Source organism: Euleptes europaea, chromosome 11 (assembly GCF_029931775.1).
Source record: "Euleptes europaea isolate rEulEur1 chromosome 11, rEulEur1.hap1, whole genome shotgun sequence".
In the NCBI taxonomy this organism is placed as follows: Eukaryota; Metazoa; Chordata; class Lepidosauria; order Squamata; family Sphaerodactylidae; genus Euleptes; species Euleptes europaea.
Genome location: NC_079322.1, coordinates 80,083,021 through 80,109,127, shown reverse-complemented (window position 1 = coordinate 80,109,127; position 26,107 = coordinate 80,083,021). Strand labels below are relative to the sequence as shown.

The window sequence follows — 26,107 nt, the reverse complement described above, 5'->3', positions numbered from 1 at the left end:
TATTTTTTATAACAGTTTCAAACTCTTAATACATTGCTGGGAATACATAATGCGGTAGCCCCCTAAGCGTATGGCACTTTCAAATCATTTCCAGGACCATAGAGTACGATCAGACAAAGATAAGATGTTTGTTTAAACGTTGTTTATGCTTAGTGCGTTAGGCCTTCCAAAGTTTTGTCTTGTTCAGCGTTCTTGCTGCAGTGGGCACTACTGTGTGGCGACCATCTTTTAATATTTAGGAATGGTGCTATGGTTTTAAATGCTTTTAAAGTTGTATTGTTATACGTGTTTTAATAGTGTCACCCACCCTGAGCCCAGCATTGGCCGAGGAGGGTGGGTTAGAAATATGAACATAAATAAACAAACTGTTCTCCAGGTGACAGAGATCAGTTCCCCTGGAGGAAATGGCTGCTTAGGAGGGTGGAGTCTATGGCATTGTATCCCTCCACTGAGGCCCCTTCCCAAACCTCCAGGAATTTCCCAACCCAGAGTTGGCAACCCATACAGCAGCCAGGCCTCTGAACCCTCTTTTGGCACCAGCGCAGATTAATCCCCCAGGGACAGTTTTTGAGCACCCTAATTCCATATTGTCTCTAAGGGTGAGGAAAGGAACAGATTTCGCTCAGTGTTTAAAGGCATTCTGTAGTGTGGAAGAGCCATCCTCATCAGGTGGAGCCTTTCTGAGGACTGGGCCAAGGGCATGAGTGGACACGGCACACTACTTCTAGATATCTCCTGTTTGAACTACGTTTACCACCTTTTTTTGCTCATGCCAAGTAGGCTCAGGGCAGAGTATGTGGCTTCCCATTGCCACTTTTATCCTCACACCAACCCTGTGAGGTAGGTTAGAGAGGCTGGTCCTAGTGCAATACAACAAGCACAGCCCCACGCTTGCTGCCTGCCAAGTCATTCTCTCTCTCTCTTACACCACCACCCCACACACGCATGCGCTGCAAGGTGTCCTTTGACTTGAAAGCACAAGGGGTCTAGATGCTGGCAGAATGGCACCTGGTATTTGTAATCTCCACCCAAGGCTTGGCCTCTTGGGACCCTGTGTGTTGGGAGCTGGCCTTATATTACAAGGGCAGTACCCTTTGATCACGCCCTTCCTCCAAGGAGCTCAGGAGGGAGCACACGCTTCTCCCCTGGTATTTGCAGACTGACGGTGTGAAACCAGTAGCTTCAAGGCCTAACACTGTAGAGGATGGTCAGGTGGTCAGTAGTGATTATCCGTCCCGCCCAAAGTCCAGGCAATGTCCTTCCAGGATCCTGCTTGGAGGATGGTGTTGTTGTAACAGGATCTTAACGGGAAAGGCTACACAGCTGAGTTTAATGGGAAAGGCTACACAGCTGAGCCCCCCCCCCCACACACACACACCAGGCCCTTCTTCTACCTCCCCCAAGCAAGCCTAGAGATAAGCATCTATTCAAGCCCAGCACTCAGAGCCTCAGAGTCCCTCCAGCCTGCCAGACCCCAGCAGCCAGCCCTCTGGGGAGAATCATAGAATCATAGAGTCAGAAGGGACCACCAGGGTCATCTAGTCCAACCCCCTGCACAATGCAGGGAACTCACAACTACCTCAGCTCAGCTCAGCTCAGCTCCTCCGTCTGTTTTTAAGCAGCCAGCTGCAGAGACAGTTTGCTGCTCCCCAAGAGCAAAATTGCCGGGAAGACTTTCCCATCCTCAGAAACCACCTGGGGTAAGGCAGGACTCTGCTGTGTGATGAGGCCATGCAGACCACTGCAGTGCTGAAGCTGACGGCGGGGGGGGGGGGGCATCACCGGAGGTCTGACTCTACCGCTGACCAGCGCCACCTCTCTCCTTTGCAGACGGATTACGGCTGTGACCTGGAAAAAGGGAGCGTGTGCACTTACCACCCAGGAGCAGTGCACTGCGTGAGGGGCGTTCAGGCCAGGTAAGGCGTTGTCTTCCACACAGGGCTCAAGGGCTCGTGCCTGAAACCCGGGATTCTCTCTGAGAAGAACTGTGAGTGCTGAAGCCAGTCCAGCACAGCCGTTCAGCCAGGCCTTCCTTTCCATTCTCTCTCTCTCTCTCTCTCCCCCCCAACAAAACAGATAAAAGGAAGTATTTTTTTCACACAACGCATAGTTAAATTATGGAACTCCCTGCCCCAAGATGTGGTGATGGCTCCCAACTTTGGAAGGCTTTAAGAGGGGATCAGAGGAGCAGGCCTATTATATTAGGTGCTGTGGAGCACAGGCAGGATGGTGCTGCTGCAGTCGCCTTGCTTGTGGGCTTCCCAGAGGCACCTAGTTGGCCACTGTGAGAACAGACTGATGGACTTGATGGGCCTGGGTCTGACTGACGGTGTGAAACCAGTAGCTTCAGGGCCTTTCTTATGTTCTTTTGTTAACTAGCCCAAGCTACGCTTCCGGACAGCAATGCTGCTATGACACCGCCGGAGTGCAGGTCCTCACTGGAGACTCCCACGGGGGAAGCACACCTGATCGTGGACATGACTGGGGGGCTCCTCCTTATAAAAAGCCCCCCCGCATCCCCGGCTTTTCCCATTGGATCTATGACGTCCTCAGCTTCTACTACTGCTGCTTGTGGTCTGACAACTGCTCTTCCTACTTCAATCACCGCCCCTCCAGCGGCTGCAAGCGGTATCGCCCCCCTCGAGCAGGCACGTCCTCCTCCCCGCCTTCAATGGCTCCTTTCCAGAATGCAGAGGAAGCCGGTGCTTCAAAGTGGGCCCGACTCTGTTGGTACCAGAACTGTCAGGCATTTCCCCAGCTTGCTCCTGTGGACTCCCAGCTTGGGCAGTGTGTATCTGGTTGTGCAGTTTTTAACAGGGGTAGCTTAATTAATGCATTAATGACACTTTCAACATGTAACCGTTTTTAAAGCAAATATTTTACAATGAAAAATGACTTCCATCCCACCACTGAAAATAAGGCAAGACAGCTGTTTTCTTTGTTAAGCCTCCATTTGCTTGTTTGCTGCATCACAGACTTGTCATTAACATTCTGCACTTGCCTTTAACAGCTTCAGCGTTTGGAGACCCTCACTTTATCACATTTGATGGCGCAAATTTCACATTCAAAGGCCTTGGTGAATACACACTGTTGGAATCCGACCTAACTTCCCTGAGAGTGCAAGGAAGAACCCGCCAAGTGTCACTGAATGGTAAGGCTGGAGCGGCTGCCAGTGTCATAGTCTGCTTGCTTTAAGGTTTCAAAAGCAGGAAGGAACTAAGAAGCTCTTATCAATTTTTGAAAGCTACTTCTAAACTGATTTCAAAAGAAAGAGCTTCACAAAAATGAGGGGAATAGTTAAAAGGAAGCTTAAAGGGAAACACACAAGAGTCAAATCCCTAGTAAATGTAACGATCTCTCTCTGAGATAGTTTCTCCTGCATCCTGAAGCTCATTCAAGAGACTAGTGAGCTGATTCACATGCAAATCAAAGTCCTGTCCTTCTTGGTAACGAAGTGTGAGTAGCTTGCGTTTTAAGGCAAGAAGGATTGGCCACCCTGAACGCTGGTGCATAGCCTTTAGATTTTCCCACATTTCTTTTGCAGTTGTTACTCCCACCAAACGCATTAGATAAGTATCAGGCACAGACCTGGAAATGAGGCTTTGGGCATCTGCATCCTTTTGAAGCCATGCATCTCATCCTTCAGCATCAGGAGCAGGGGGTGCTTTGGTAATCACATCCATTAGTCCATCTTTCCAGAATGCAATCTCCAAGCACATTCGCCATATAGCATAGTTTCCTGGTTTCAGCATCGTGAGTTGGTGCATCTACAGACATAGCCATTGCTCGTTTCTGCCTTTCTAACCTGTTCTAAGCCTTATTGTACTTAGGAACTTTTCCTCCTACTTCAGCAGCACTCCTTTTTGTTATCCACTCAGCTAGCAGATTAACCCTTTTTGTTTGTCTGGGCTACATAACCTGAAAGCAGAGCTGAGTCTGTGCACAGCAGAAGTCTATAGTTTGGCTGCTTGAGGAATAAGTTCACACTCAGGCTTATAACTTTAGAAAAGAAATAGAAGTTCTTTATTGTAGGTGAACTCCATACTGGACAGGAAAGACAAGAGTAAAGGCTTCTAACTAACTAACTACGGTAAGATGGAGAGAGATTGTAGAGCACATGTCCAGGCCTCATGGTGGACAAAAGGGAAGGAGAGGGAAGGAACTGGAAGGGAGAGGAAACCCCTAAGAGTAGCATTCTGGGTAACAAAGGGACAGCAGTGGGAGTGGTTAAAAGGGGGAAAAAAGGTCCTATCTACCCCTATATTAACTAACTCTCTTCTGCCCTCCCTAGTAGATCCAAGGCCGGTGCTAGCATTAAGCGACATTGCACAGTCCATTCCTTCCAACAGTACCTCATCAAAAACTCCTAAGCAGACTTGGCAGTCATGGGATAAGGGGATGGGTGGTGTAGTGGTTCAGAGCGATGGTTTGGAACAGTGGACTCTAATCTGGAGAACCGGGTTTGATTCCCCACTCCTCCACATGAGCGGCGGCAGCTAATCTGGTGAACAGGGTTTGATTTCCCACTCCTCCACATGAAGCCAGCTGGGTGACCTTGGGCCAGTCACAGTTCTCTCCGAACTCTCTCACAGGGCGTCTGTTGTGAGGAGAGATGGGGAAGGTGATTGTAAGCTGGTTTGATTCTTCCTTAAGTGGTAGAGAAAGTCGGCATATAAAAAAAACAATTCTTATTCGTCTTCATTAAAAATCCGTTAAATGACAAAAAGCAAAGAGTAGGAATAAATGGACAGTTCTCACAATGGAGGAAAATAGGCAGTAGGGTACCCACAAGGATTAATACTAGGGGCAGTGCTATTTGATTTGTTCATAAATGATCTGGAAGTAGGGGTGAGTGGCCAAGTTTGCAAACTGTAAGCACTTGTTTGTACCAAAATCCAATATCCACAACCAGAGACAAAAGTCCTAAAGAGTTGGTTTATTGAGACAGGTATGCAGAGCTTAGAGATCAAAAGGCAGTAACTGTGAAAAGATCCAGGAGGATCTCCACAGATCGGGTGAGCGGGTAACAATGTGGCAGATGAAGTTCAATTTTGGTAAGTGTCAGGTGATGAACATTGGGATGAAAATGCCACCTTCAGATACAGGCTCATCATGAGGTCTGAACTTTCTGAGACTGAGAGGGGAAACGATCTCAGCGTCGTGGCAGGTAGCTCAGTTAAAGAGTCAACCCAGTCTGCTGCAGAGGTGAAAAAGGCAAACTCTGGGTTGGGGGATGTTAGGAAAGGGACTGAAAATAAAACAGCCAATATTGTAATTCCCTGGTATAGATCTTTGGTCTGGCCTCATTTGGAATACTGTGAGCAGTTTTGGTAATCGTATCTCAAAAAGGACACTGTAGAGGTGGAAACAGTACAGAAGAAGGCAGCCAAGATGATTGGGTGGTTGGGGCACCTCCCCTTATGAGGATAGGCTGAAGCGTCCTGAAATCCATGGACAAAGGCCAGGATAAAATGTATTACGGCAGAAAGACTGACTTCAGGCATCTTCAAAAGAATGCAGGGATTCCTAGAAGCCACCAAGGATTCCTGCCAGATCGATCTTGGCTCTCTCTCTTTTTAATTGCTAGCTTAGCGGATCATGTGGATTCTGTAGGTATATTTTAATTTTAGAAAAGCATGATAGGCTGGTTAGCAAACTGGTTAAATGCAGGCTAGATTATAGTAATGGTCAGGGGAACTCCCAGTTGTTTGAAGGATGTGACCCAAACAGAGGCGGTTCTGCAGCCAAGAGGAAGGTCTTGGGTGGGTGGGAGCACCTTAAGGAAAGGCAGCAAACACCTCCGCATTGAGGTGGCACTGGTTTTCAATGAATTTGGCTTTTAGTATTTCATTTTGTTGTGTATATAATATTTAATATGATTTTGTTGCTGTTTCAGTACCTTGTTTTACACCAGTTTAGAAATTGAGAAAATTGTGCGCTACATTGATTTTTGTGAATGTCTTGTAGGAACTGAGGCCCAGGTGACCGGCTTCTCTGCTGTTGCTATGCAGGAAAACAACTCCGATGTGGTTGAGATGCGAATGCCGGAACATTCTAGCAGGTTGGAGGTGCTGTTGAATCACCGGGCTCTCAACTTCTCTGAACAAACGTGGATGGATCTGAAAGGTAGGGCAGCTGAAAGGCTGCAGCAACAATAAATAAGCAAAAGCCGTAGGAGTAAAAGAACAGCAACACAAAATGGGTAAAGAAATTTAAGTCTAGCAGGACTACCTGTGGGGCTAGAGGAAAGAGGCTGGGCCGGGGGTGTAGAAGGCACCACATCAAAGCCCTCTTGGACCACCACATAAACTCTCTGAATAATCATGGGTAAAAACTGTCCCTTGGAGAAAAGCAACCAAACATCATCTATATACTAATAGCAAAGTTGGTCAAATCTGAGGCTGCTAACATCCAGTGGCTGCCGGAGTTCAGTGGTAATTTACTTATGTGGCGCATTGATATGCTGCCTTCCCAAAGAACCCGCTCAAGGTGGTTTACAGCATGAAACATGTTAAAATTATGAAAATTGTTTGAAAACCTTGCCATGAATAGGTACCCTGAAGAAAGGAGCCTTTGACCAGTTCAGAACGGCTGGTAGCCTTGGTTCAGTGGATATGTGTGAAGAAATGTGAGTGCCGCAAAAGCCAATAATGTTGTGTAGACAAAGGAGGCAAGCTGGTAGGTAGAAACGGCTGAGTATTTTGTGTGTAGTTCTGGCTGGCCAGCGTTGGCTTTTTAGACTTAGGTGCAACCTGTGCATAGTGCATACAGGCTCCCTTGAACATCACGGGACTAACTTCGGAATATTCCTGAGATTGGGAGAATGGGTGCCCATGCTGCTTTTCTGTCCTAAGGGACAATAAAGGGACACGTGAAGTTTAAAGGCCCAGCCAGCAGAAAATCACCTTGAGAATGAAACAACAGACAGTGTGGTTAGTATCAGTGTTTTGGAGGTCAAGTCAAGTTTTATTAATACGGTCAAATGACCAATCACATATTAATACATCAGACATCTAAGCTCAATAGTATTGTTCAGTAAAATTACAGAATGCTTGTATAAGCGAAGGTATAAGATCAATAAAAACAACCAATGATTAAAATTATCACCTTAAAATTTATAAAATTGTGAAGTATTTAAACAATCTTTCTCCAACAAAGTTCTGTGTATTTTAATAACAACAGTGAAGAACTTGGCAGTTTGGATTTTCTCCCAGTAGGAGCTTCTTACTGCAGTCCAAGCTCTGCCCACAACCTGAGTTCGTTTCAGGTAGCCAGCTCAAGGTTGACTCAGCCTTCCATCCTTCCGAGGTCGGTAAAATGAGTACCAAGTGTGAGGGTCTCTGTCTTTGTGTCTCTGCTTTCCATCACCTGCGGTGTTATCAGTGAACTCGTAAAAGCAGTTCACACCTTCTGGTCTCAGGCGCCAGGCCTGATGGCCCATGTATCTTCCCCCCCCCGCTGTTCTTCCTGCCAGTACTCCCTCAGGCCGGTGCGGCCTTGGAAGTGTGATAGCCGCACCAGACTTCCTGGGATCCGTCTGATGTTTTGTATTATGCCAAGCTTGTAACTTCCCATAACAATAAGTGTGAACCCCAGTGCCCCAGTGCCCTGGAGTCAATATATTCTGTAAACCCGTATAGCCCCTCACTTGCAACTTTCTACCTGTGCCTGTCTCATCTCCTGAAGGCTTCAATAAATCTATTGTTTCTGTATCAACGTCTGAGCAACTGATTTGGAGAAGCAAACTCAGAGAGGGGGATCTCTCACATTAAGTTGCAAGTCCTTGCCTCTCGGACTGCAGCTGTACCGCTTTGGACAGAATGTCAGCCGACGAGGACACCACTCCTAACCCCGATGCCCCCAAGGAACCGGACGAGCCGGAGAAGCCGGACCCGAAGGAGGAGGGAGCCAAGCCAAAGAAACCGAAGGGTCGCGCCCCCGACCAAGATCGGGACGAACGTCCCCGGGGGCTTACTTATTGGCTGGACTCTCCCAAGGGCTGGTCGCTCTCGCGGACTGCGGCGAAGGATCGCCGGTTGGCCTTCCCCAGCACGGGACTCGAAGGGGACCCGGCCCGCAAAGAGGCCCTCATGGAGGAAGAACGAAAGCAGTGGCAGGAAGACCGCCGGGCTATGCAGGAGCAGATGGAGACCATGCAACGCGTAATGGGTGAGATGGCCACGGCCCTAGATGCGCTGAAGTTGCAACCTCCAGCCGGTGCTCCCCCAGACGGGGCGCCGGTAGTTCCGCCCGCAACCCCTGCCCCCCCGGCCCGTCGGGACCTGAAAGTCACGTATGACGGGTCGGGAGACCAGTTGACCTTTTTTATGGTCCAAGTAGACATTTTTATGCGGGAACAAGGCCGAACCTTCGTTTCTGAGGAGTCCCGGGTGCAGTACGTGGCTTCCTTACTGCAAGGGGAGGCGGCTGCCTGGATGGTGTTGCAGTATGAACTCCGCTCGCCGGTGCTGCGAACCCTGGACGAGTTCATGGTAGCACTCCGAAACCGTTTTGAGGACCCGACTCTGGGTGAGCGCGCTAAAGCCTCCCTGATGCAACTGCGCCAAGGGACTAAGTCGGTGGCGCAGTATGCAAGTGAGTTCCAGTCACTGGCTAGCCGAATTCTGGACTGGAGTGAAGCTACCTTGGTACAATGTTTCAGGGAGGGTCTCAACCCAGACCTCCAACATTGGGCCTTCATGCAAGGGAACCCCCCGGATGTGGAAGGTTGGGTTCGCCATGCTGCTGACATCGAGAATCGCAAACAACTCCTGAACTTGTCCAAGCAACGGCTTGGGCGAGACCCCAGGCCCCGAGGTGACCGTGGCCGGGAACTCCGGCAAGGGGGTGGCGGGGGTCTCTCGGCCGCGGAACGCCGCAAGCGGTTCGAGGCCGGCGTCTGCCTGATCTGCGGGGGAAAGGGTCACTTTGCATCGCAATGCCCCTCTCGCTCAGGCCGTCCGACCCCCCCCCCGCCAAACCCAGGCCGAGCCGACGAAACCGGCCGCCGACAGCCAGCCTCGCCGCAGAAGTGGACCACTGAGCCGGCGCTCCGGCGCACCCTCCGCTCTCCACGCGCGCCCCCAGGATGGGGCATCCGACTCTACGGTCCCATCGGGGTCCCGGATTACAAATACCGTCTTTGATTCGGACGGCTCCCCGGAAGCCACCACTCCGCCCCCCTCTTCCAGCGAGGAGGAAGAGTGGGAACAGCCGGCAAAAAACGCCGTCGGTCTGCTGTAGAGGGGGCTCCGCAGCAGACCGTCCCTATCGTTGTGCAAGGAGCTCCACCGATGGTAAGCGCCCAAGAGGACAATGTATTTGTGCGTGTTCATCTGTCCCTACCCAAAGGGGGTCCCCCGTTAGAGGTCCCCGCGTTGGTCGACTCGGGGTGTGCCCGCACCATGATAAATGAGGAAACTGCCAAGAAGTTGGGTGTCCGGCGCAAGCGGCTTCCGGGACCCCTCCGTTTTTCCCAAATGGACGGGAGTGACTTTAAACGGGGCCCTGTGACCCACAGAACTGCAGCCGTGATTATGTCCGTGGGGGAACATTGGGAACGGTTGTATTTCACCATCGCCCCTATTGTAACCCCTGTGGTGTTAGGGATGAACTGGTTAAGGGGACACAATCCCTCCATTGATTGGGTTAAACGGGTGCTTTCCTTCCCCGAAAACCCCTGTGGGTTGCATGACAAGGATCAGGTACTCAGAACTCCAGCCGCCGCACTGGTAGGGTCCCCCGCCCCAGTCTCTCCTCAATTACCCTCTGAGTACTCGCAGTTTACTGATGTTTTCGATGTTAGAGAGTGCGACGAACTGCCTCCCCACAGAGAAACGGACTGTGCCATCGAGATTGTAGGGGAAGGCAAACTGTCTAAGGGAAAGGTTTACCCCATGAGCCCTAGTGAAAAGACTGTATTGCGAGACTATCTGGATGTCAATCTGGCGAGGGGTTTCATACGCCCCTCCAAGGCTCCTTATTCAGCCCCAGCTTTCTTTGTAAAGAAAAAGACGGGAGATTTAAGACTGTGTATTGACTTTCGCAGACTGAACGCAGTCACCCAGTCTAATGCTTACCCCCTCCCTCTTATTCCTGACCTTCTAGCACAATTAAAGGAGGGCCGAATCTTCACCAAACTGGACTTGGTAGAAGCCTACCACCGCATTCGCATCAAAGAAGGAGACGAACCCAAAACGGCCTTTTCCAGTTGTTTTGGGATGTTTGAGTACCTGGTCATGCCGTTCGGACTTTCGGGGGCTCCGAGTGTCTTTATGCAATTAATTAATGAAGTTTTGCATGATTTACTGTTTCGGGGGGTGGTGGTATTTCTCGATGACATTCTTATTTACTCTGAGACCATGGAAGAACATGTGCGCCTAGTGCGAGAAGTGCTCCAGCGGCTGCGGGAGCACAAACTGTATGCTAAGGTGTCCAAGTGTGAATTCCACCAACCTTCTATTACATTTCTGGGGTATGTGATTTCCCACCAAGGGTTGGAAATGGACCCCGCCAAGGTCCAGGCGGTGCGGGACTGGGAAACCCCCACTACCCGCCGCCAACTTCAACAGTTTTTGGGGTTTGCCAACTTTTACCGGAATTTCATTCCCAACTTTGCCCAAGTTGCGCTTCCCCTCACTGCCCTGTTGCGTACCAAGGACAGGGGGGCTAGCGCCGCACTCCCCTCAGCCCGTCTGCAATGGTCTCCCCAGTGCCAGCAAGCTTTTGAACGTTTAAAGCTACTTTTTTCATCCGAACCCGTTTTGGCTCACCCGGATTGCACCAAGCCCTTCGTGGTGCAGGTGGATGCCTCGGATGTAGCCATGGGCGGGGCCCTATTGCAGAGGGATGAGGGGGGACGGTTGAGGCCATGCGCCTACTTCTCCAAGAAGTTTTCCCAGTCCGAAATCAACTGGGCCATTTGGGAGAAGGAGGCAGCAGCGGTCAAACATGCCCTTACCATATGGAGACACTTCTTGGAGGGGGCCGAGCTGCCGTTCGAAGTGTGCACAGATCACAAGAATCTTGAGGCTCTCAAGGGAGCTAGAAAACTCAATGCCAAACAAATTCGGTGGGCCCAATTTTTTGCAAAGTTCCGGTTCACCCTCAAACATGTCCCTGGCAAAGAAAATGCCCTAGCTGATGCTTTGTCACGACTTCCCCAGTATCGCAACGATTTCGATCGCCCCGTCGACTCCCTGTTCACTCCCGAACAGCGAGGGGAAGTCCCTGGCTTAGCCGTCACCACCCGATCCCAAGCCCGCCAACCGGAGACCCCCCCTACGCTCAAAGGTATCCCGGAAGCATTCCAACAGCGACTCCGGGACGCCTCCTTACAGGAGGAGGAGCACCATCTCCTCCCCACTGGCTTGGAACGAACCAACACTTGGTGGGTGCAAGGGGGGAAACTATATGTCCCATCTTCCCTTCGCAAAGAAGTATTGGGACTTGTACATGGGGCCAGGCTAGCGGGTCATTTTGGTTTCGTAAAAACGCTTCACCTGGTTCGAAGGCAATTCTGGTGGCCCGGTATGAGATCTGATGTAGAGTTGTATGTGCGCAGCTGCCCCACCTGCGCCACAGCCAAGAAACGGATGGGAAAACCCCCGGGGCTTCTCAAACCGCTTGAGAACCCCGCCCGTCCCTGGGAAGTCATCGCCATGGATTTTATCACCGACCTACCTCCAAGTCGGGGGAAAACGGTTCTCTGGGTTATCACAGACCTCTTTTCCAAACAGGTTCATTTCGTTCCATGTGCAGGTCTTCCTTCAGCCCAGGGCTTAGCTAAACTGTTCATCACGCACGTCCTCAGACTACACTCGATCCCGAGGAAGGTCCTCTCCGACCGGGGGGTCCAGTTTGTTGCCAAATTCTGGCGGGCTTTCCTAAAGTTAATGGGAGTGGAGGAACAGGGCCTTTCTTCCGCCTATCACCCCCAAACGGATGGTCAAACGGAACGAGTAAATGCGGTAGTAGAATGTTATTTGCGTTGCTATGTAAATTTCCACCAGGACGACTGGGTCGACCTGCTGCCATTTGCCGAATATGCGTACAACAATGCGCCTCATTCCTCTACCGGCTTTAGTCCCTTCCAAGTTATATACGGGACGGATTTTGGCCCTTTCGGTTCTGCCCCCGTCTCGCCAGAGCTCCAGTCTACCCCTGATCTTCAGGAGTGGATTCAGGTGGTTAAATCCACCTGGCCATGGTTGCTCAAAAATCTGGAAAGGGCAAAAAGCAAATACAAGGAACAAGCAGACAAACACCGGTCTCCGGGATGGGAACTCAAGGTGGGGGAGCAAGTCTATCTGTCCACCAAAAACCTCCGCTCTCTTCGCCCCTGCAAAAAACTGAGCGACCGTTATGTAGGACCTTTCCCCATTACCAGAGTAATCAACGAGGTTACCGTGGAACTGAGTCTCCCTAAGACTCTCAAGGGAGTTCATCCAGTCTTCCATATAAGCCTCCTCAAACCTTATGTAGCAGCTCCCCAGTTCCACCCCCCTCCCGCTCATGAGATTCCTACCGTAGTAGGAGGGGATACCCATTTGGAAATATCCAAGGTTTTAGATTCCAAATGGAAGAAAGGGAAACTGTTTTACTTTGTTCGCTGGAAAAACCTTGGCTCCGCTCATGACGAATGGGTGGCCGCACCCCACATGGCAGCTCCTCGCTTGGTCCGAGAATTCCACCTCGCTTATCCCGATAAGCCTCGTCCTCTCGGAGGGGGGCCTTAAGGGGGGCAGAATGTGAGGGTCTCTGTCTTTGTGTCTCTGCTTTCCATCACCTGCGGTGTTATCAGTGAACTCGTAAAAGCAGTTCACACCTTCTGGTCTCAGGCGCCAGGCCTGATGGCCCATGTATCTTCCCCCCCCCGCTGTTCTTCCTGCCAGTACTCCCTCAGGCCGGTGCGGCCTTGGAAGTGTGATAGCCGCACCAGACTTCCTGGGATCCGTCTGATGTTTTGTATTATGCCAAGCTTGTAACTTCCCATAACAATAAGTGTGAACCCCAGTGCCCCAGTGCCCTGGAGTCAATATATTCTGTAAACCCGTATAGCCCCTCACTTGCAACTTTCTACCTGTGCCTGTCTCATCTCCTGAAGGCTTCAATAAATCTATTGTTTCTGTATCAACGTCTGAGCAACTGATTTGGAGAAGCAAACTCAGAGAGGGGGATCTCTCACACCAAGCTTGCTGGGGGTAAAGGGAAGACGACTGGGGACTCCTTTTTTAATAGTTTACACCAAAAGGTTGCAGCTGTAATTCCCAACAGAGGGGCACAGAAACCAGCGCAAAGAGTTGACGCGGGAGCTAGTGGATTAGCAGTTATCCAGAACACACCACCAGAACTCCTTGGCTTTATAGAAAACAGTGCTCGTTTATTTCTACAGTGCACAGACAAAACCAACCATCACGTACACTTACTCCACTATACTTCCCGATACAGTCTTATATACATGTTCAGCACCAGATACCAATTAGGCCACGTGCAGACCTGCCCACAGTATTGCATCAGCCTACTGCCTTAATCTGGTTTGCTGCAGTTCACACTGGGACCTCCAAGGCTCTTGCTGCCTCTTGCATCAGTTTAGATGTCCCAGATCTGACAGCTATCTGACAGCTGTTTCTGCCAAACTATTATGGTCAACTTGTATCTTTGACACTCCTTCTCAAGTTATAATAATTTGACCAATTGTTTAAATCTGTTACTATCCACGATTTTAGTGAACAGATCAGCCACGTTTTCTTCACTAGTGCACTTTACCATATACACTTGATTCCTGTTTATAGCATCAGCTACATTCTCATATCTGATCCTGATATGTTTGCTTTTGCTTCTAAAACATTGCTCATTTCTCAATTGCATTGTTTCGGCATTGTCAGTATATATTTTAACAGGTACAGGTACAAAAACATTCAGTTCTTTTAACAGATATATGAACCATTCCAGTTGATTTATAGTTTCACTCACTGCACTGTACTCAGCTTCACAAGTACTCATTGCAACAAAAGATTGTTTTACTGATTTCCAGTGAATAGGGGCCCTGCCAAAATACAAAACATAACCGGTAGTGGACTTGGCTATTCCCTGATCTGCCTATTAAGCATCTGCATAGGCAGCCAGTTCCCCATCACAAGCTCTCAGGCACAGCTTCCTGTGCATAGATCCTTTTAGGTATCTTAACACACGCTTCGCTGCTTTCCAATCAGTTAAATTAGGTGACACACATTTCTTACTCAGGCAGTGCACAGTCTGATATATGTCAGGTCTAGACCAAGTTGTGAGATAAAGCAGGCTTCCCACTAAAGACTGATCACACTCTGCCTGTGCTTCTGTTTTATCACTCACATATCCTGTGACCATAGGAGTATCCACAGCATCAGATTCTAGCATACTGAATTTCTCCAGTAGCTGCTGTATTTTGTCAGGCTGAGACAGAGAAAACATCCCGTCCTCATCTCTGCTTATTTTCACCCCCAGATAATGACTTATCTTTCCAAGACATTTCACTTTAAAGCGTTCTCCTAATTGCTTTTCAAACTGTTCCTTGTCACCTTTATTATTTGTCATCATACCCAAATCATCAACATACGCCATTACAAAACATTCCTTCTGTCCTGAGCATTTAGAAAACAAACAAGACTCTGACACGCTCTGTTTGAAACCTAATTGTTTTATGGCCTCAGTAAGGCAGTGATTCCACTCTCTGGCTGATTGATGTAAGCCATATAATGCCTTATTTAGCCTCAGGACCTTGCTCTCCTGCTTTAGCTTAAAGCCAGGAATCTGTTGCATACAGATTTGTTCCTTTAAAGGTGCATTTAAATATGCTGTTTGAATATTGTAGTGATACACATCTAGACCTTTCAACCCTGCCACAGCCAGGGCGGTCTTAATTGTTTCTGAGCGCACCGTGGGACTGAAAGTCTGATCACAATTTAAATATTTGCACTGGGCAAAGCCTTTGCAAACTATTCTGGCTTTCCGTTTCACTGTGCCATCAACCAGCTGTTTTAGCTTAAACACCCAACAACAACCTATCACGGGTTGACCTTGCGGTAGTTGAGAAGGAGTAATGACATTATATTCTTTTTAATGCATTCATCTCTTCCTGCATGGCTTCTAGCCATAAAACCTTTTCTCCCTTTTCCAGAGAAAGTACCTCATCATAACAAGCTGGCTCAACTACTGACACATTGTTTACACATTCACAATCATCAAACCCAAAGCGTTTTGGCGGCACACCTTTTGTGCTGCGGGTAGAACTCCTGACCCCCGTCTCTCCAGAGTTTTCTCCTTCTGGAGTTTCAGACTTTACAATCTCCCTGCTAGGGGCCCTTCCAGGAGAATTGCCATTATCTCTGGCTTCCAGCTGCTCATCAACCTGCTCATTAATCGGTAGAGATACCATTTCAGGCACTATATCTGAGCCGTGCAGCCTTGACCAATTAAATGACTCACCGAAATTAGCAGAATGGCTTATGGTTATTCTATTATGTTCATATGCAAAACGGTATGACTTGGCCGCATTTTGATACCCCAGAAATAACAGTGGCTTGGACTTTTTTCCTCCCCCTCTTCTGTGTTTTAAAGGTTTATCAACCCATGCCTTTGCTCCAAACACCCTTAGGTGTTTCAAGGAGGGATTCCTTTTATACAATGCCTTATAGGGGATGTCATTTATGCTTGAAGTCCATAGTCTGTTAATCAGGTAATTAGCTACTTTGCCTCTGCCCAAAACCTAGGCTTTAAACTGGCATCTTCCAGTAGGGCTTGCAACATGGATTTCAAGTATCCTATTCTTCTCTCTGCAATTCCATTTTCTTGAGGAACACAGGGGTTAGCCAGTCTTTGCTCAATCCCCTTACACTCTAACCACTGGGTTAATGCATGAGAGAGAAATTCTCTACCTCTATCCGACTGGAGATTGGCAACCTTCAAGCCTAGCTGCCTTCCACTCTATTCACCCAGTACTTTATTGTTTTACAAGCCTCACTTTTGTGTTTGAGCAGATAAATCCATCCAAACCTCATATAATCATCAATTATCACAAGAGCAAATTTATTCTTAGACACCCTCTCTTGGAACGGGCCACAGATATCCAAATGTACAAGTTGAAGGGGTTTATTTGTCACCCTCTTGCTGATTTTGGCCACTGGGCTCCGTCTGCTTTTTACTGACTTGCAAACAGTACAATCCAGAAAATTATTACATTTGTTTAACTTCACATCATTTTCCCCTAGTAAGCTTAGGGTCCTCTGGATTGTGGAAAAGGCTGCATGCCCTAACCGTCTGTGTAGGAGATGTACACAACCTGGGTGGGGGTTTTTATTTAACGTTTCTACTGTGCTTGTGGCTTTCCTAGCCCCTCTGCGCTCAACATAAACATCTTGCTTTAATTGCCCTTGTATCAGTGTATCTCCTTCTTTGCATATCTGGCAGGTGTTTCCCTTAAACTGCACTGAAAAACTAGCCTTTGCCAGAGCTGACACACTTAAGTTGTTTTCCAGTAGGGGGACACAAAGCACATTTTGGAACGTGTGATTTAACTCAGGAAAATCTAGGCTTCCCTCACACTGAACCTCTAAACGTTTCCCGTCTGCCAGGCTAACATGCGTTCTAGCAGACTGCTTTGTGCTAGCCAGTACAGAGACATCTTTAACAAACATTTTACTGGCCCCACTGTCAAGCAACCATAAATCCTCACCCTTATCATCCTCCACCACACTACAGCTGTGTGTGTGGCATTCTGGAACTGTCTCTTTGCCGTTGTCGTCTTCTTCTTCAGGTGCGGGCAATCTTTTCTGAGGTGCTGAGTGCTTCCACAAGAATAACGTTTTCTCACAAATAACACACAGTCCTCCTCCTCTTGCTTGTAGCCGTCACTCCTCCAGTTGGCCCCACACACTTGCTTCCCTGGTTTCTGCGCTGAGTAGAATACTTCCCACCTCCGGGTTGAATCCTCAGCTCGGCTGACGTCTTTGGCGTTGCCTGTACGTTTCCTCTCTGCCAGGTTTGTAAACCAGGGTTGTAAAACTCCTGGGCTGTAGTCTCCAGAGAAGGACGAGATGCAGCTCTTTCCATGGGATGACTCATTCTCAGCTGGGCTGAAGTCCTCTGTATCCGTCCCTCCTGCCAACGCTCCTCGTCTTCCAGGATCCTTCTGGTAACGTAGTAAAACGTAAGTTGTTCTACAGTCATACACTCCAACGAGGTTATCAAAACATCAAAGCTCTCGTCTAGAGAACCAAGCATGATGTAGACTCTGTCCTCATCAGAAAAATTCTTTCCTCTCAACTCTAACTGCCGAAACAACTCAGCTAGAGTCCTTAAGTGTTCAGAAACAGGCGTGTGAGGTGATTTACAACTCCTATAAAGCCTCATCGTTAGTGCTAGGATAGTCCCGGCTGAGTCTCTGCGATAAACTGTCTGCAAAGACTCCCCCGCATCTTTTGCATTCGTCTTGCCGGCAACGTATACAAGCTGGCCGTCTCCCACAGTCAAAATTATGTTGGCAAGCGCTTTCTTATCCTTCTCCCGCTCTGCTGCATTAGCGGGTGCTTGCTCCACAGATTCCCATAAACCTTCATGTTTCAGGTAATGTTCTCACCGACCAAATGCTGTAGTTGTCAGTGTTGAGCTTCTCCATGGGAATGGAAGATTGAGCCATCTCTGCACTCAATCTCTCACTGTTTCAGCAGCCTCTGGATGTTCTGGACACTGTTGTGCTACCACCACACGTAACCAGCGCAGTGTAGCGAATCTGGGCCCAGAGCCCTGACGCGGGAGCTAGTGGATTAGCAGTTATCCAGAACGCACCACCAGAACTCCTTGGCTTTATAGAAAACAGTGCTCATTTATTTCTACAGTGCACAGATAAAACCAACCATCACGTACACTTATTCCACTATACTTCCCGACACAGAGTAATTATCATACAGATATACATGTTCAGCACCAGATACCAATTAGGCCACGTGCAGACCTGCCCACAGTATTGCATCAGCCTACTGCCTTAATCTGGTTTGCTGCAGTTCACTCTGGGACCTCCAAGGCTCTTGCTGCCTCTTGCATCAGTTTAGATGTCCCAGATCTGACAGCTATCTGACAGCTGTTTCTGTCAAACTATTATGGTCAACTTGTATCTCTGACAAGAGTACGGCCCTGAAAAGGTAAACTGCACCTGGGGCACTCTCGCCGGGTGGCAACAGATCACGTTCCTTTGTACACAATGGAGGCCAATTTTAGCCATTTCTGAGAAGTAACGTTTATACTGTAAAGCCCAGCAATTGAACGGCATTTGGTCCAATCAGGTCAAGTAGCCCTTTCTGGACAAATTCATATAGAGCAGCAAACAGTGGTATGCCCCCAGAATGTCTGTCGCCAGCCACGCACCAGAGCATTTTCCTTGACACCCATGGCCAGACCGCTGCCGAAGCAACCAATGTGCTGGCGGTGGTGCTGGACCCAGTCATGTGGGAGAAGAAGGCTATCACCGTCTCTCAAACCCAGCAGCCTCCAGCTGCCCAAGGAGCTGCCGTGAAATGCTGCCTGCACCACTGGGCCAAGCCTCATCTCCCACCCATCCACCCACCCGGTTTTATTTGCCAGCCCTCTAGTGTCTTTACAGGTAGACGCTGAGTTGTTATTTTCAGCACTTTCAGGCCAAAAATCTTGCCTACCTCTGGTGTGGTAGATCGTAGTATCCTTGCGCATAAACATGTCTCAACGTCCTGTCCGGTTTCAGTTGGCAGCCCTCCCTGGTCCCACTGAACGGGGAGGAATGGAACCCCCCCCTTCAGCTCACTGGGGCCCTGTTCTGTTCCTCTTCACAACCGTATTAACAGTACTATGAACTGAAACCAAAGAGAAAAAGACTGAGGGGCTCATTGTGGCAAATACATTCTGCACATGCTTAGTTGAATTCTAGCCTGAAGTTGTGATTGGACAGCCAGATAACCTCTGGTCTTTAAATCTAAAGCAAAGAAAACTTCCAGCTGGGTAAGTTGGATAATGTTATGTAAAGCCACAATCTTTATTTACCTTGACTATTGAGGATCATTACAAAAATCAGTCATAGTTAATCAAGAGTGATTAACAGCACATATTTGAGTCCTAGAAGAGGAAATGGAAAACTCTTTGATGTCAGTTATAATCAAAACTGTGTGTGGGGGGGCCTTGTAAGAGTGATTTGTTTTATTGCTCGCCCTATAATTCTGCCCCACAGACAGGCTCACTTGTCCTTTCTGTCCCAGGTCTCTTCCTCTATGCTGTACCTGGGATGGGTGCCACGGTGATGTTCTCCTCCGGAGTAGGAGTAGAAGTGAAAGGAAGTGGACAGCTGCTGAGCATCACCATTTTGCTGCCAGAGAGGTTCCTGAATCATACACAGGGCCTCTTTGGAGTCATGAATGACAATCCAGAGGATGATTTTACTCTTCACAATGGAACAGTCCTTCGCAGCGGCAGCCCCTCTGAGCAGCTCTTTGCCTTTGGAGCAGACTGTGAGTGAGAACCGGGCCTGTTAACTCCCTCTTGTTCCCAAAGATCAACAGATGTCTGTGGAGAAGTGCAAAGAGACCAGCAGACAGACGCGTGTGTTTCCCCCAAATATTCCGCCTTGAAGGGAAGCAGGAAATCTTTGTTCTGAGCCAGGAAAGCGTCTGTTGGCAGGCATTTGCTGTTACAGGCTTCTGCCCCCACACCTGTTTCAGTTCTGTCTCTCACACACCCTCCTTCTGCCATGTCTCAAAGTGGGCCTGCCTGTGAATTCCCAGAATTTCTGAGTCCAGAAACACCATACAGCTTCCACAGGCAAAGCAAGACGTGGTGACTGCAATGCTTGAGCTCGGCAGCTTTGTCATTCCCACAAAAAGGGGTGGAAGAAGGGGCCTCCCTGTGGCAACTGCTCCCCACAGAGAACAGGGCAGGGTTGACCCACCCCAGCTGCCCGGCCCCTTCCCTTCCTGCAAAAATCCCTCTATAGGCCAAATTAGCTGCCTGGGGAGGCTGTGTGTGTGCATTAGTTCCCACCGACTCAGACAGCAAGAGGCTTAAACTGGAAAAAATGTTTTACTCCTGTAACGTTCCCACTCTAGCATCTGCCAGGCAGGTGGACCCATTCTGGTTTGTTTATTTATTTATTTATTTACTTCACTTATTTGTCACATCTTCATTTGGAAGTACACAATAAATAATACTTGTTGTGTTTCATGATGTGCTGTTCTTATGGACTTTTTAATTGTATATTTACCTACCTAGCATCCTGACTATGATATGAAAAAGGCAGTGATAAATATATTTTAAATTAAGTTCTGAAAGTGAAAGTCATGCTCATGGTCCTCAGGCAGCAATCTCTCCACACTGATGCCCCTGTGGATGCAAACAGGAAATGGTGCCGCCCCACCCACCCACCTGTCTTTGGGGATCTCCAGTGCTTCCCCCACCACCACCACCGCTTTCCTTTGGAGTCACCCGGTCTACTTTTCCATTGCAGGGGCCGTTAGCAACACAACGTCACTTTTGACATATGACACACCATACTTGTTGCACAACTTCTTCTATGGACCAAAGCACGATGCCTCCTTTGTGCCGGTGTTTTCTCCCCGCGAGGACCCAACAGACCCCCTGGGAAAGGAGGCGGCTGTGCTCTGCCAGTCGGACCCTTTCTGCTGGTTTGATGTCCTGACAACCAGAGACCTTGTTGTGGGAAACAGCACTAAATGGTCACATCAGAACTACTGGGGCCTGAAGGAGAAACTACAGCCAGGTGAGTGGAGCCCACAACTGCCGTCGTTAGAAGCGTCCCAGGAGGGAGGAGAATACAGTGTTCAGGGACAGAGCCTCGGGTAGTGGTTAGTACTCACTTCAAAGTACTGCTGTACAAAACATTCTGTGCAGCCAGGTAAACTCCTGGAAAAAGAACTGATAAAATCTCTTTGGTGACTGGGATCAGCTGGCTCTTGATAAACCTGGCAAGACAGTCCCAAGAAAATGAACCTTTTCCCCAGGCCCAGATTAGCTCACACCCCAGCGTCCAGGATATCCTGGCTGGACCTTCTGCTGGGAAGAGGCCCCCCAGGAGTGAAGCTCTGACTAGGTCACACTTGCACAGGCGCTAGAGGCTGCTCTCCATTCTTTTGAGCACCACGGTCTTTCCAGCAATCCCAGGGATCACGCCAAAGCCCCAAGCCCGTGGCCTTCGCCCAGGGACGGCTTTGCACAGCTGGAGCCTGGGCGGTCTGGCTGGTGTGCTGCCCGTGGCCTGGTGTGACTCTCTGAGCTGCCGCCAGAGAATCCTCCCTTCAGAAAACCCGCAGTCAGGAGGGCAAGTGGCAGCACGAGAGCCGAGCCACCAAGGGCACCAAGGTGCGGAGTTCCTCTGCCACCATTCCTGACGTTGTAGGTTGGAATTAGCCTTGGGTGTGTTGAAGCACTTCAACAATTGGGTAAATAATCCTCTTCTCCACTTTTAGTTCCAGGTGCCCTGGCTGACGTCCGGGTGGGTAAATGTTTGCCTGGCCCACCCCAGCTGTTTAGCGGGAGAAGAGCGTGGTGGTCAGCAGTGCTGAGCTCCATTCTGAAGCTCCTCCTCTGGAGAGGTTAACAAGCGGCAGAGGTGCTTGAGGTTTCCCCAAGTAGCCCATCTAGGCCAGTCAGGTCTCCAAAGGTGATCTTGCAGTTCTACAGCCTGAGATCCCAGGAAGGGGAGAACTTGTGGACTTTTCCACAAGCGCTCTGTCACTTGGTTATATACGGGGCTTTCCTGCCCTTCGAGTCATAAGTGTCTTGACCAAAACACAGGGTATTCTTTCTCCTCTCTCAGTGGTTTCCTGTGACTGGCTGGAACTCCCTTCAAACGGCACTAAAAACAGCACCAACTATTTAGCAGGCTCAGTCATCCGATTCGGTTGCCATCCTGGCTACATCCTTGCCGGATCAGCAGAAAGAACATGCCAGAGCAACGGGAAGTGGTCAGGAGCCCCAACTACTTGCTTGCGAAGCACAGGTAGGTTGTTCTGCAGAACCACTGCTGCACATTCGTTGGCCACACACCACCCTGGTCATTTCAGCAAAAGACTCTGCTGCTCTAAGTGACATTGGAACCCCTTAGAATAATAGAATCATAGAGTTGGAAGAGACCACCAGGGTCATCTAGTCCAACCCCCTGCACAATGCAGGAAATTCACACTACCTTCCCCCCCCCCACACCCAGTGCCCAGAAGATGGCCAAGGTGCCCCCCGCTTATGAACTGCCTAAGGTCATAGAATCAGCATTGCTGACAGATGGCCATCTAGCCTCTGCTTAAAAACCTCCAGGGAAGGAGAGCTCACCACCTCCCGGGAAGCCTGTTCCACTGAGGAACTGCTCTAACTGTTAGAAAATTCTTCCTAATGTCTAGACGGAAACTCTTCTGATTTAATTTTAACCCGTTGGTTCTGGTCCGACCTTCTGGGGCAACAGAAAACAACTCAGCACCATCCTCTATATGTCAGCCCCTCAAATACTTGAAGATGGTTATCATATTCCCTCTCAGTCTTCTCTTCAGGCTAAACATACCCAGCTCCTTCAACCTTTCCTCATGGGACTCGGTCTCCAGACTCCTCACCATCTTTGTTGCCCTCCTCTGGACCCATGCTTGTCTATAATCCTTCTTAAATTGTGGTGCCCAAAACTGAACACAATACTCCGGGTGAGGTCTAACCAGAGCAGGGTAAAGCAATATCATCACTTCACGTGATCTGGACACTATACTTCTGTTGATGCAACCCAAGATCGCATTTGCCTTTTTAGCTACCGCATCGCACTGCTGACTCATGTTCGGTGTTTGGTCTACCAAGATGGGGGCCATACTTGAGAAATAGATATATACTAAATAGATATATACTAAGGCCCCTAGATCCTTTTCGCACACACTGCTGCTAAGACAAGTCACCCCCATCCTATAATTAGGCATTTGATTTTTCCTACCTAAATGCAGAACTTTACATTTGTCTCTGTTGAAAGGCATTTTATTGGTTTTAGCCCAATTCTCCAGCCTGTCAAGATCATCCTGTATCCTGGCTCTGTCTTCTACCATATTTGCTACCCCTCCCAATTTAGTATCATCTGCAAATGTAATAGGCATCCCCTCCATTCCTTCATCCAAATCATTTATAAAGATGTTGAACAACACAGGGCCCAGGACAGATCCCTGAGGCACTCCACTAGTCACATCTCTCCAAGTGGATGAGGAACTATTAACTAGCACTCTTTGGGTGCAATCTGTCAACCAGTTACAGATCCACCTAACAGTAACAGGATCTAAATCACACTTTCCCAATTAAGCACCAAGGAAGTAAACATGCTCTTTGAATCCCAAATATGATCAGGGAGAGGGAATGGAGACAGATATAAAACTGATCATATAGGACCAGGTGCTGTAGGATTGGGTTAATTGATAAAATCCAGTTAACAGGGCGAGGCACAGCAGCACACTCCATTGAAAGGAGGAAAGCTCCATGGAAATCTGGATGCCTGAAGGGTGAATTTTCCGTGCTCCGTTGGCACACAAGCGAATCACAGACACCTGCCTTCCACCGACTCAGGTCTCTCAAGGTCAATGCTGCCTGTTGAGGCAGTGGCTCTCCAGGGTCTCAGGCAGAGCAAGCTCATTCACGTCACACATCACCTGGCCCATTTCACTGGAGATGCCAGGAACTGGACCTGGGTGCAAAGCAGAGCCTCTTGCCACTGAGCCACTGAAGCCCCTCCTTTTCGTTCTCCACCAGTTCAGACCCCCATCAGTATGTATTTAAAGTTAGACTTTTTTGTTCCATTGTTGTCAGCGAGGGCATGCAGTTGAGGCCCGGATATCAAGCTCCGTGTCCCCCCCCCCACCTTTTGGTCCTGTGGGAAAGTCTCTTCAGTTTGGGAGAGAGGTGCTATGGCCAGAGGCTCCGATGTCTCCATTTCAAAGTAGCCTTCCTATTGTAAATCTACTCTGATCTCAAGGTGTGATTTTGCCGGAACCCTCTCTCTCTTGAAGTTTGAGAGAACTCTGATGTTTTGCATTTCAAAGCCATTACATGTAAACAGTTCTAGTGTGTGCATCCTATAAAGCTGATCTGTAAAATCTCCGTTGCCATTCTAAACTTAAGTTGTATAGGCCACTGAACTCATTTGCTTTCTTAATAAGACTTTTAAAAACTCTCTGCAACGTCTGGAGCGAAGTTTATTATTCCTGAGATGCAACGAGGTCCTGGAGTCTGACAGTAAGTTAGAATCCCCAGCCTTCTTTTTTATTTTTGTGTTAGGAATTAGCTAGTATTAGTATGTCTGCACAATCCTCAAATTTGCTTGCTGCGAGAGAGGACCTCCAGCAGACCATCATTGATATTGAGGTTGGCCGGGAATAAACGACCCTGGAGCAGCGCCCGCCCGGGCCTACCGATGTTCCTGGGAGGCCGACATGGACCTCCTTGCCCTCAGAAGCCGGACAGCGACAGAGGATCGTAACCGGCGAACGAGCAGTGTCGGAACCATGGGGCGAGTTATACCGAAGACTGCTGACCGCTTGGTATGGAGAAGGGGAAGAGCGAAGCCGGGAGGTTGCTCCTGGAGAGTGGTGGAAGGAGCCCTCGCTCGTCCGCACCCCCGTCCTCACCGCAGAGGAGGCTACCCTGCTACGCAGACAGAACCAGACGTTGGTTCTACAGAACTGGGACCTGCAGACTCAGTTGGAGACTCTGCAGAGGGATTTGGCTGCTGTTACGGGGGCTGTGAGAGAGCTCAGACAATCCTCGCAGCAACCCCAAGCGAGCTCGCGGCCCACTACGGAACTGCTCGTCTGTGGGGAGGCACCCACACCCAGACGCCCTACTGCCAGGGATCTTAAAGTGTCCTTTGATGGATCCAGCGCACAGCTGCCCCACTTCCTACTCCAAGTCTCCGGCTTCATGAAGGACCAAGGAGAGACTTTTGCCTCGGAGGAAGCTCGGGTCAGGTAAGTGATCAGCCTTTTGGAGAAGGAGGCGGTAGAATGGGCAGTGACTGCAGCAGAAACTATGCCCAGGGTCTTGAAATCCTTGGAGGAATTTTTGTCTGCTCTACGACACCGTTTTGAGGATCCCCATAGGGGGGAGAAGGCGAAGATTGCCATGCGTCGTTTGAAACAGGGGACCCGTTCAGTGAGTGAGTATGCACAGGACCTTTTATCCCTATCATGCAAGATACGGGAGTGGAGCGAAGCCACCAAGGTCCAGCACTTCCGTGAAGGACTACGGTGGGAAGTGCTGGATGGCTGCTTAACCTTGGGGGGACCCTGAGTCAGTAGAGGAATGGATAAATTTGGCAGCTTTGGTGGAGAATCGCAAGCTGACCCTCCAGTTCTCCAAGGATCGTCCATCGAAGGCAACCCTCGTGGCTCTCGCAAGAGGGGACAATGCAGCGGACCTGCGGCGAGAGGGAAGACACTGAGGGGTCTCCAGCCTTGACAGGGCGCGCCGTTTCAGAGAAGGGGCTTGTCTCCAGTGCGGGAAGATGGGTCATTTTGCGGCGAAGTGTACCAGCGCGTCGACAGAGGGGGCAAGCACCCAAGTGGCCCAAGAGCGGGAGTTGACACCACCTCTGACCCTGGAACGTAAGAGAGCAGAGGGGACGACCGGTCGCCGCAGAACGGCAGCCCTGCAGGCAGAATCCACATCGGATCCACACAACCTTCGTACTCAGGATATTTACAGAGATCCCTCGCTGGCAAAAAACGAGGAGGGCCTTCTGTAAGAGAGACGGCATGGAGGGCACCCTCGGAAGAAACCAAATTGGCTCCAAGTAGGGTGAGTGACCAGGAGGAAACGCTGCTACTACCTGTTGTGTTACAAAACCCCCAGGGAGGGGAACCGGTGGCTGTCATTGCTATCCTGGACTCCGGGTGTTCCCGGACCTTGATTGATCAGGCGGTGGTAGAACTCCTGAAAATTGGGACTTGAAAACTGGACCAGCCTTTACATTTCCATCAAATAGATGGAAGTGATCAGCGAGGGGGGGCCGGTCCATTTGCGCACTCGTAAGGTGTTGTTGGGGGTGGGAGACCACTGGGAACAGATCCACTTCACTTTAGTCCCT

The 26,107-nt window shown here is 49.4% G+C and overlaps 1 protein-coding gene across 1 annotated transcript in view; it reads left to right on the top strand.

Moving 5' to 3' along the window:
* SUSD2 (sushi domain containing 2) overlaps window positions 1–26,107 on the top strand; it is a 65,651-nt gene that overhangs the window by 35,472 nt on the left and 4,072 nt on the right. Inside the window, exons 8-14 of the mRNA XM_056857196.1 lie at window positions 1,831–1,916; window positions 2,380–2,648; window positions 3,011–3,151; window positions 5,968–6,126; window positions 19,260–19,508; window positions 20,501–20,773; window positions 21,830–22,012. Of these exons, the coding sequence (XP_056713174.1) occupies window positions 1,831–1,916; window positions 2,380–2,648; window positions 3,011–3,151; window positions 5,968–6,126; window positions 19,260–19,508; window positions 20,501–20,773; window positions 21,830–22,012 (1,360 nt within the window). The remainder of the gene's footprint in view (window positions 1–1,830; window positions 1,917–2,379; window positions 2,649–3,010; window positions 3,152–5,967; window positions 6,127–19,259; window positions 19,509–20,500; window positions 20,774–21,829; window positions 22,013–26,107) is intronic.